The sequence below is a fragment of the Condylura cristata genome, unplaced genomic scaffold (assembly GCF_000260355.1).
Source record: "Condylura cristata isolate star-nosed mole 26May11 unplaced genomic scaffold, ConCri1.0 scaffold00008, whole genome shotgun sequence".
Classification (NCBI taxonomy): Eukaryota; Metazoa; Chordata; class Mammalia; order Eulipotyphla; family Talpidae; genus Condylura; species Condylura cristata.
In genome coordinates this window covers 3,884,516-3,895,673 of record NW_004567109.1, presented here as the reverse complement: position 1 = coordinate 3,895,673, position 11,158 = coordinate 3,884,516, and the positions used below count along the sequence as shown (strand labels likewise).

Here is an 11,158-nt window from a genome sequence, read left to right as displayed (position 1 = left end):
CCCGCCCCTCCCCCCAGGGGAAGAAGACCCCAGGGCCCGGCAGCCTCACCCCCATGCCCTTGAGACTGCGCAGGCCCTCGTCACACACAGAGCAGCCGGTCTCGAAGGTCCAGAAGCGCGGGATGTAGTTACCCAGGTAGTTCAGCTGAAGCTGTCGGGGGTGTGGGATCTGAGCACACGCCAGCGGACCCCAGCAGACCACACCAGTGGACCCCACCCCCGGCGCCCAGTCACGCCTCCCTGGGCCAGGACGGGGCTGGGGGCGGGGAGGAGCAGCCCTGGGACTTTCTCATGGGTGGGTCTTTGGGAGAATGTTCTGTTCCTCTGGAGAGCAACAATGCTGTGGGTGGGGATGGGATTCCTTCCTCTCTGAACCTCCAGGGAGCTTGTAAAATGCAGAGTTCTGGGCCTTGCCCCCTCAGAGATGGCAACTGAGGGGCTCTGGGGTAGGGCGCGCCCTTCCTCCTACCCACAGGCTCTGGGGGCCACCCCACCCCTCCTGGGGCTCCAGCAGAGTCGGGCCAGTCCGTGCCATCTGGTCTGTGCCATTCACGACTGAGCCTCGTGCCCTGGGGTAAGCATTCAGCTTTCTGAATAAGAAACAAGCCTGGCCCTGTGTGTGCAGGGGCCTGGCAGGAGGGGCGAGCATCACTGCCCACCAGGTAAGGGACGAAGGCTCCAGGTATAAGGTCAGAGGCAGCCAGCTGCCAGTGGGACGTGGGTGGTGGCTCCAGCCTTGAAGAGACGCTGCGGGGTCTCTGGAGAAGCAGAACTAGGCTCTGGCCCCTTCCCCTCGCCCCCCGGGGCTGGGCCCTCCCTACCTTGGTGGGCCCATTGCCATGAACCAGGACGGGGAGGGTGTCGTAAGCCAGGTTCCGGGCTCTCACATGGCCTTTTTCAAATTTGAGCACGACCTCATCTGGGGGCGAGAAAGCAGCGTCCTGCGTCACCTGCGTCACCTGCGTCAGACCCAGGCGGGGTGCATATCCTGGCTCCCCAGCAGCAGGGCGAGGCCCTGGGCTAGTCAGTTGCCTTCTCTGAGCCCCAGTTTCCTCATCTGCCAAATGCAGACAAGAATGGGAGGAGGATTTTGTGTCCAGAAACACTTAGCACCTGCCTGGCCGTGGTCACCATGGAATCGAAGGCCCCTGCTATTTCCTGTTTCATCGAGTAGGGAATCAACCCAGCTTCACACATCCTCGGGGGAGCCCCGGGGAATGGGTCTGGGGGTTGTCCTCGGAGGGGCCCTGAGATACACCAGGCAGGCTCAGCCCTGGTGAGAGCCCCCACAGAAGGGTCTGTCCTCCCCAGAAGCCCATGAAGCTGCTGGAAGGGAAGCTCGCTCGTGCTGGGGGGTGGCCTTGGGGGTGGGCTCCCTCTATGCAAGCTCCTGGCCTGCCCAGGTGGTCTGGACCCAGCCTCTTCACTGCGGTGCACGCACGCACGTCCAGAAACCATAGGTAGAGGGTGGGAGGTTTCCTTCCTGGGAACAGAACTTTAGCTTTTTTCAGCTTCCCAAAGGGTCCCCAGAAAATCACCCATCAGTGATCTGCTCCAACCTCTCTTTTCTAAACATGAAGCTTGAAGTGCATGTGAGCAGCACGGCTGTACACGTGTGTGTGTGTGTGTGCAGGTGCTCCGTGTGCATACATATGGGCCTGCTCGTAGCTGTGGGTGTGGCTGGAAGAGAGACTTGCTTGAGGTCACCCAGCAAGAGCGTGGCAAAGCAACACCACCACCAGCTACGACCTGACAGGCCCCAGAGCTGGTTCCAAGGCCCAGCAGGCTCTGCTTCCCAAGCCAGCTGTTGCCTCCTGCCAGCTCAGTGGCCTCCTCAGCACCCCCCTCCCCAGCCTGCACCCCCCCCCACGTCTCACCTGGGTGGTGGGAGGGCAGGAAAGGGGGAGAAGCAGGCTCCCAGGGCTACTGAAGGTGCCCAGCACCGCCAGGCTGGGCAGCTGCCCCCTGCCTTGGTGTCCTGCAGGTCGTGGCCCCCTGTCCCCATCCCCCAGAGAACACAGTTCAGCTCCAGGACATCCTGGTGGTCTCGGGGGGCCTGGGACAGGGCAGGCGACCTCCCAGCTCAGGGGCCGGTAAGGCACCAGCCTAGTTCTCCTTGGGCTCAGGCCCAGCTGGAAAGCCCATCTCCTTCAAACCAGCCCCCAGGGTCCCCTCCCCAAGGGGCAGCTCACCCAGGGCTCCATCTAGGTTCTGGAAGATACGGCAGCGGTGATCCAGAGTGATATTGATGTGGCCCTGCAGGAGAGAGGGCGCAGGCTGCAGCCGGGGCCTGGCAGAGGAGCCCAGCGTGCCTGGCATGGAGCGCCTGCCTCTTCCCTCCCTCACCCGCTTTGCCAGCTCACACCAGGGCCTCTGGGAGTCCTGGAAGGCCAGCCCGTGCCCAAGCCCCTAAGGCCTGCTGCTCCGGACACAGAACCAGGGGCCCTCAGAGCTGGAAGGAGGCTCCCCTCAGGCCTTCAGGCCCAGGCAGGCTGTTCCCAGGGCAGCCGGGCGCACCCACTGCCTCTCACCCTCTTCTCCGGGTCCAAGAAGATCTTGGTATAAAAGAGCTGGTCACTGTCGCTGTCCTGGCCCTCCCACTCGGCCACCAGTTTGCTGAGGCTGGGGGCATAGCCGATGAAGCCTGTAGTGGGCGGGGAGACGCAGAGACAGGCACTTCAGTTTCCGACCTCCCCTCCTCGGCCCCCCACTCCTTCACCCACGGCTCTGCGGCCCCTCAGAAGTCCCCCGGGGTGAGTGAAGCAGCTAGAAGCAGCCTGCCTGTTAATGTCCCTTGGTTCTCAGCCGGTCCGGAGAGACAGACCAAAGGTGACGCTGAAGGGTACTGCCCAGTGCTGGGCAAAGGTGGTGACGGATGGGAGGAGACCCCCGGGAGAGCAGGGCAGGGCACTGACTTGGGGTGCGCTTTCCTGCCACTATCTTCAATATAGGCCTAGGAAACCTGACCCGAGAAGGGAGAGGCCAAGGTCTCGCAGTGCTTGGGGGCTCAGTGGGGAAACCCCACACAGAGTACCCCAGCCAGGCACCAGCTGGGGAGCAAAGAGGGAGACGGAGGGGGGCCGGGGGGGGCCCAGCCCAAGAGATGCTTGGACGCTGGGCCAGCCCAGGGCATCTGGCTTGTGCTGACTTTCTTGGCCAATGGGGAGAGTGACTGCCGGGTGGGCCCCCCCCCTAAGTCCGGACAGAAGCCTCTGGGTTCGATTCTCCAAGCAGCAGGAAGCCATCGAGTGACACAGCAGGGTCTGCGTCTGGCTGCTGGTGGAGAGTGGGCTGGAAGGAGGAGAGGCTGGCAGAGCAGGCAGGAGGCGGAGCAGTCCTGAGTTGGGACCTGAGGTGGGAGCCGCGCTTGCGTGTGCCAGGGAGGGCGAGAGCCAAGGTGGGCACAGGGCCTGGCTCTGCCTGCAGAGGCGTGGATGGTGGTGAGATGAGCAGGGCGGGGTACAAGGGCCACGTGGACTTCCTGTGCGTGGGAACTGAGAGCTCGTGGGTGTCCAGCAAGCAGGTCCTCGTGAAGGCAGAGGAGGGAGCTGGCCCCGCCCCACACGCTCCGCGCGGGCCTCACCTCCCGAGCCCAGGAACCGCTTGCCGTCGGCTACCACTGGGTACTTGGCCTCCAGCCTGCGGTCTGGGTAGATGAGCCCCTCCGCCGAGAAGACCACCTGGCTCCTGGCCTGCCGGAACTTCCTCAGGAGCTCTCGGGGCCCAGAAGCGAACACCACATCGTAGCTGCAGACAGATGCAGAAGCCGGAGCAGGGGTGAGGAAGGAGGGGCCGGGCAGGGGTGGGTGGGGGTGAGCGCTGGGAATGACCACAGGTTGGGTCTCCGGCCCTGCCCGCCATGTCTCTACTGCCATCCTGGGCAGAGAGAGGGTCCCCGAATCTGGTGCCCTTCTCAGCTCAAGACAGGGTTAACCACACCTGGGCAGACCCCTGGCCCTCTTTTTTTTTTTAGATTTATTTATTTATGACGACAAGGATGGGGTACAAGGCAGAGGTGCGGGGGGATGAGCGGATCCTCCAGAGACAGAGTGGGGAGAAGAACAGGTGGAACTACTGAAACGCACTGCTGAGGGGAGCAGTGGGTGGGTCAGGAGAGGTCTGCCTCGCTCTGTGGGTCACTCCCTGGCCGGGGATCGAACTCTTGCCGCAGCGGCTGCCGATAGTCTCCTAGTGCTGCGCGATAACCCTTTGTGCCACCAGGGAAGTCCCCAGCCATCTTTTCACCAGGAATACAAGTGGGCCACCCTAGAGGGTCTCTCCTGGGGTTCACACACCCCTGAAAACTGCAGGCAATCTTGGCTCTAGTGATCCCCAATGTCCAGAGAGGGCCTCCTTTTAGAATATTCTCTCAGCCAAGAGGCACCACCAAGGAAGCCCCAACCACCTACCTGTCTGTGAAGAGAATGACTAGGTTCTTCTCGTCCGCGTGTTTCTCTAGCGCTTTCTTCAGCAGCCGTACCTTCAGGCCTCCACCTGCCGACGTCTCCTTCTTCCCATCCCAGTCCTGCCCCAGGCCCAGGGACTGCAGAGAAAGGTCCCGTGATGCGGGTTTTTGGTGAAGAACTATGTTGCCTACCCCACTTCCACCCCTGCCCAAGCAGTGAACATCTTGGCTTCTGTCTACCCAGCACCCCCAGCCCTGCCATGGGAAAATCCTACAAGGTGTGTGAGGATCAGGACTCTTGGAAGTCACCTGCACATGCCTAGCCACTCAGAATGCTGATCCTCAGGCCCCCACCCCCCACCCCGCAGACCAATCCATCTTCCCTGGGAATACTCTGTTAAAACGAAGGAAAGGCTATTTGTTTTGCTGACGTTGACGCGCCGGGGCATGTGATCCCCAGATGGGACATCACCCATACTGGTTACCCCGTAGAGAGAACATACTTGCAAGTAAAAACAAACAGGGCCTAGAGCTGGAACGATGAACACCTAGATGCAGCCACGCCCGAAACAGTCCTCCACTTGAACCTTCACTCAGGGGAGCTAACGCCTCCTTCTGGCTTCATGCCACCAGATTCTAAGCGAGGTGGGCAGTGACATGGCTGGTCTTGTCCATCATTGTACCCTCAATGCCTTCCACTCCTTCTGACACAAGGACCATTCAACACACTCAGCTAAATGGAGAAATGGCTTCCTGTAGGCCTCAGCCCTATGGCCTCATACAGAGGCAGATGGGGCAGTAGCCTGAGTTTCTTTAGAGCAGTGTTTATGCAGGCAAGAGCTTCCAACCATGGTATGGCCCTGCCAAAATCCCCTGTGGGGAGCTGGGTCGACGCTGACTCCCAGGTCTTTTAAACCAGCCACACTCCCAGGTGAGTCTCGTGAGCAGTAAGCCCTGAACACCTCCACCTAGGTCTCAGGTCTCCCCGCCCCCCACCCATCTCCTTCTGCTCCTCTCTTGCTTGTCCGAATGCAGCTTCATCTTTCAGACTTTGAGAAGCTTTCCCTGAGGCCCCACGAGAGTTGGGAAAGGACAGACATCTGCTCCTGGAACCCGCCTCCAGCCCCTCCCTCAGTGAGCCTCTTACCTGAACCTTGTAGTTGAAGAACTGGGCTGAGCGCTTGAAACGCCGGAAGCCTTCCGTCTCCTGCGTGGCCACCGTGAGCACTAAAAGGTTGTCTAGAGACAGAGGGAGTGGACGGTGGGAATGGAAGACACAGGCAGGTGACAGGAGCGAGTGACAGCTCAAGTCACCCCACTACAGACAACCAGCTTCAGGTGGTTCAGCTGGTTGATGATAGCGCAGGGCACAGGTCGCCCCTGTCCTCCCCGGGGCTCCAGCTACCTGGTCACTGACTGACACGGAAGGAAGCACCTAGAACAGAGGTACCTGCACCTGGCATGTGGGACTCTGGGGCTGGCTACAAGGTGCCCCAGCGATGGAGGGAAGGATCTGACCCAAATGCTCAACTCCAGAACTCTGGCCAGTGCTGAACACTAACCCAGGGACAGGCACAGGGTGGGCAATCCCAGCAGTCCCTCGTGCTGAGCCAGGGTTTCTTCCACCGCCGTGAGAACCAGAGAGAACGGGGCAGGAACGGGCGCCAATCCGAAGCCCGGACCTCTGGCCAGAGCAGCTGTACGACTTTTTAGCAAGGGGCCTCTCGGGTTCTGCAGTGTGGGTTCACCTCTGCAGTAGAACTTGCTGGAAACAGCCCTCCCCATCCCCTCTTAGACATCTCTGAGAACCCGGGGGCAGGTCCTCCTAGACCAGGTTTTGAGCTGGTGTTCTCTGAGGGGGGAAGGCTCTGTTGCTGGGCCGCCCGTCAGAATCCCAGCTCTGCCCCTTTGCAGCCGTGTGGCCTGAACCAAGTTCCTGCCCTCTCCGAGCTTCGGCTTCCCCTGTACAACGCAGCGGCGAGAACCTGCCTCCCAGGACTGCTGGATGAATTCAGCGATGGGGCGTGTAAACTATGCTGGCACACTCTAGTGCTGTTACTGATGCCGCTTGGAGAGAAGCAAACACCTCGGGCTGGAGACCCTCCCTCCAGACCTCCTCATCCCCTTCAAGAGGGGCCTCCTCCAGCCAGGGGTCTCACCTTGCTGGGTTCCTCCCTCCCACCACCTAATTTCGCTGCAGGCCCCAGGCTCAGTGGCAGTGATACCGCCCTCCCGCCACCCCCTCTGTGAAGCCTTCTTGGGTTTCTCCTGGCCCCCACTCATCTTTGTTTCCTGGGTCGGACTTAGATCCCAGGGGCACAGATCTCAACACTTCTCCCGTTTTTTCTGGATGAGCAGACCCACTAGGTGGCCAGGGCAGGTCACCCCAGCAGGGAGGCTCTCCCACGTCCCCACCCCAGGCAGCAGGGAGGGGCCTGGGCTAGAACAAAGGGGCCTGGCTGGGCAGAACCAGCTGAGCACCAGGGCAGCTGCTGGCCGGGAGCTGGGAGCTGGCGCCAGGTGGCTGGGCAGGGACTGGTAGGAATCTACTTCGCTTTGGGGGCAGAAGCCTGGGCTGAAGTGGGGGGGATTAGCTGGGCAGGTGTGGAGAAGGGAGGTCCTATCACCAGCACCCCCTCCAGGAAAGAAGGCTTCTGCTCACACTTGGGGAAGGGCCCCCAATTCCTGCCACCATGGTTCAATTTCCCCCCAGCGCCACCAGCCCCAGGCTTGCTGGAGCCACTTGGACAGGAGTTATCACATGTCCTGGCAGAGAAACAGGAGAACCAGCGCCTGGATTCTCCATTAAGCAGGCAGCGGGGGAGGGGGAGGAGGGCTGGGGTTGAGGCTTCCTTCTCCAGTTCCTGCATCTAGAGTAACAGCACAGGATGGCCAACCTTGAGGGAACTCTTCCAGGCCCAGAGTCGGTGCTCAGCACTTCACACAGGCTAAACTCCCACTTCAGTTAGAACAAGGCTCAGAGATGGGGAGAAACCCAAGGGCACCAGACACTGACCAGACAGGGGCCCTGCCTGTACCTTTGTGTACACTTTCTGGGCCCGGGACAATGGCCAGACCAGCGGTCTGTCCAGCTGTCTAAGGAAGTCGTCCAGCCGAGGTGGTGACGAGGTCCGGTGGTGCCTCCCCCACGCCACCCTCATCCTGTCTGGTCTGTGTTCCTGATTGCTGCCAGGTGTCCGCCCTGGGCGGCCCCCACAGCCTGTGTTCCTTGGGCCACACACTGGGACCCCCAACCTCCCCGCCTCTCAGCATCACCAGGGAGGATCCAAAACCAGATTCCTGGATCCCAGGACCAGATCTGAGATGGGCCTGGGAGTCTGGATTTTCCCTACATTTATTCCCCACTGACTGCTGATGTCTGCCACACTGGGGACACTTTGGTCCAGCCCATTCCCGGGTCGTCTGACTCTGGGCTCCAGGGCAGGGACCTGGAAGATGGTTGCAGGGTAAATGTGCTTATCAGGCTTCTCCCCATAGCCTCACCTCTCCCTTCTTCCCCCCTCACATTAGCATCTACGGCCAGCACCTCTGGTCACACACACCTGTAATTATGCACACCTGGGCCCAGAGAGCACAGACATGCGTACATGTAATTAGGGACACCCATGACTAGGGTGTATAAGGGCATCATCACTGAGGCCGGACTAGGAGAGAGGAGACCCCGGGAGAAATACTGAGAGGAAGCTGGTCTGTCCCCTGGTTCAGCATTAAAGCCCTGCCAAAATCCCCCGAAGGCCCCAAAATTAACTTTTCATCTGCGAGAACTGACGTGCGCCTCCCCAGCCTGGGATGGTTGCAGAACAACGGCTCACAGTAAGGAACTTGAGGCTTCTTCCCCTCCATCTCCTGCTAGAGATGCTAAGTGATCACCTTTTCACCCCATGGAAGCAGTGAACCCAGCCTGCAGCCAAATCCCTGGCTGCTTGCAAAACTCACTCCTTCCCCCAAAGAGCCACCCAGCAGGTCTCCCCGTGGTGCCACAGGTTAAGGCACAGCACGGTGAAGCTATCTGCAGATTGCAGCACCAGGGAGGTGACCCACATGGCACGGCAGACCCCTCCAGTCTCACCCATGCTCCCCTCATTTGTCAACCTGCCTGTTCTGCTCTCCACTCTGTCTCTGAATCCTCACCCCCCACACACACACCTCTGGCCATACACACCCCCATTCTTGTGTGCATAAATAAATCAATCTTTAAAAAAAGGGGGGGCGGGGGATTCCCACAAGCTAACCTCACCTACCCAGGTCTTTCTGCTGCCTCAGGACTCTTCAGGTTCCCAATACCCCCACATCCAGCTGGGTCCAGGGGCTACTGCCTCTCCCACACACAGAGCACCCCTCAAGCCTAGCTGACACCCCACAGCCATGTACCCCAGCAGCTGCCCACTGCTGCTGCCCTCCCCAGGCCAAGCCAAGTCTGCAGGTAAAGGCCTGAGCCCAGGGAGAGGGTGGGGTCAGCTAGCAGCTTCTACAAAAGGGAGCGGGGTGGGTGTGCTGGACTCCCACCCTCTCAGCTCTATGGGAATCTGCTTATTTGGAGGTTCCTTGTTGGAGGTCTTTTTCTGCCCCCCACATTGTTTGGGGAGGGTCCCCAGGACAGGACATCTCCAATAGCCCCAGGACTCTTCGGGGACAAGTGCTATATCTCCTCCAACAGCCTGGTGCCCACTGAGGTGAGGAGCTGTGTCCCCTCACACTGGAGAACCCTAAAATGTCTCCTCTCTGTCTGTACGCCAAAGCTATGTTCAGGGGAGGGGTGGACATGCCGCAGAGACCATCCCCACCCACCATATCCCCAAGACCGCATGCAAATTCCCCCATCCTGCCCCCACCCCGCTGAACCCCCAGGGGACACGGGCCTGCCCCATCCCAGTCACTGGTACTGGACTGGATGTCCCGGCCCAGCCAGGGAAAAGGAGGAGTTGGCTACCAGGGGACTGTCAGGCACTTTTCCCTGACGCCAGTCAGTGGGCACCTTGGGCAAGGCTGGCAGGAGAAACTACCACCGTTGTCTGTCCTCCGGGCCACAGACTCAGGGTCCCCTCAGCTCAATCTGAGGGAATTGGGCAGGTCCTCTGGGCAACAGCCCAACCCCCTCTAGAGGGAGGGACTCACTCAAGAGCACAGGTGACTCCATCTCCAACCAGCTGTGGCAACCCGGGGCCAGGTGTTTAGCCATTCAGGGCCTCAGTCTCCCCATCTGTACAATGGGGCCAATGGCTCTTTATCTAACAGGTCTAAATGGCGTGGCGGAAGCAAAGGCTTCCCCTTGACAGCAGCTTGACAGCCTGCTGCCCCCTGTCCATCATTTACCTGCTCACTATCTGCTAGGTGCTTCACCTGGATGATCTTGCCCGCACCCTGAATCCCGCACTCTCCACAAGGGCTGCCTCCTGACCATTCTGCCCACCCCCCCGCCATCACCTGCTGGGGTCGGGGCACCTGCACTCTGGTATGTTTGGTCCCTCCAACTCACCTGGGGCTTCATCATGGGCAGCTGGACTTTCTCTCCTGGGATGATCTGGGTGGAAGGAGCCCACAGCAGCAGAAGCAGAGGAAAGAGAAGCCCAGGAGGAAAAGGCTATTACAGGGCTCCTGGAGTGAGTGGACACAGGCCCCAGGCCCTTTGCACACGCCACCAGACCAGCACACCTCCTTCAGTAGAGTTTTCACCCGTCCCAACTGCCCTGCTGGGCTACTCTGAAAGCAGACGGTGCTGACAATGCCCTCACTGGCCAGGTGTTGAGCTGAACCCACCACAGCCCTCACCCATGGGGTCCTATAAGAACTCTAGGGGTGAGACACTGGGGCCCCGCTTTCACAGGCTAAAGGACCATACCCAGGGCTTCCCCAGGCCCGAGGGTCTGCTGACTGCTCTCCCACCACTCTGGCTCCAGGTTCTCCAGGAGGGTGGTTCTAGCGGAATGGGGTGTCATGGAAGATACAGCCTCTTGGGCCCTGCTTTGCTGGGGTTACCCACAGTGTATGCCCGCCTTAGGGTTGCCAGATGCTCATGGCAGCCCTGGGACTGATCCACACTGGAAAGCCTGTGGAGGAGGGTAGCGCCCACTGAGGACAGCAGGGCACATGCTGAAGCCCAGCTTCCCTGGGCACATGGGAGGAGCAGTAGGCCCGGAGTCCAGCACCACCCTGGGCAGTCTCTGCACCTTCCCTGGCCCCTGTTTCCTCATGTGCCACCTGAGGAGAGTAAGACCCATCTGGCAGGGGGAAGGGCAGACACAAAACACAGCTCGCAATGTGAGTCACCCCTGGCACCCCCTCACAGCGGGGACCCTCATGCCCAAGGTTGTGGGGGCTAGCGGCTCTGGCCAGGCTCTGGAACCACAACATCTGGGGGTCCACTCTGGTTCCGAGGCCCACAAACTGTGTGGTCTTGGGCACACAGCAACCACTGGAGCCTCAGTTTGTCAAACTGAAAAATGGGTAAAAGCAGACTCATCTGAGAGTGACCAGGCTTGGGGGCCGGTCTAGCGGGGTGCTCCGTAAACAGGACCCCCTGTCATTCTGCTGAGTGCTGTTACCACCTGACCCTCTCCGGCTGACCAGACTTCAGCCGTCCCTCCCCTCCCAGCTGCCCCAAGAGGGGAAGTGATTTCTCAACTCACCAGCGAGTCGGCTGACCCGTGGCGGAGCCCCGGGCCCCCTGGGGGCCCAGGCCCTGGGGACAGCAGGTCTGCGGAGGTGGCCCCCAGCACCCACCTCCCGCCGGGC

At 60.5% G+C, this 11,158-nt stretch overlaps 1 protein-coding gene across 1 annotated transcript in view; it reads right to left on the bottom strand.

The window, feature by feature from the left end:
- Nucleotides 1-10,199, bottom strand: part of PLOD1 (procollagen-lysine, 2-oxoglutarate 5-dioxygenase 1) — a 21,945-nt gene extending 11,746 nt beyond the window's left edge. Inside the window, exons 1-9 of the mRNA XM_012722076.1 lie at nucleotides 10,196-10,199; nucleotides 9,903-9,947; nucleotides 5,553-5,644; nucleotides 4,410-4,543; nucleotides 3,584-3,747; nucleotides 2,532-2,644; nucleotides 2,193-2,256; nucleotides 822-919; nucleotides 50-151 (exon numbers count right to left, since the gene is read on the bottom strand). Of these exons, the coding sequence (XP_012577530.1) occupies nucleotides 50-151; nucleotides 822-919; nucleotides 2,193-2,256; nucleotides 2,532-2,644; nucleotides 3,584-3,747; nucleotides 4,410-4,543; nucleotides 5,553-5,644; nucleotides 9,903-9,947; nucleotides 10,196-10,199 (816 nt within the window). The remainder of the gene's footprint in view (nucleotides 1-49; nucleotides 152-821; nucleotides 920-2,192; nucleotides 2,257-2,531; nucleotides 2,645-3,583; nucleotides 3,748-4,409; nucleotides 4,544-5,552; nucleotides 5,645-9,902; nucleotides 9,948-10,195) is intronic.
- Between the last annotated feature and the right edge of the window lie 959 nt (nucleotides 10,200-11,158).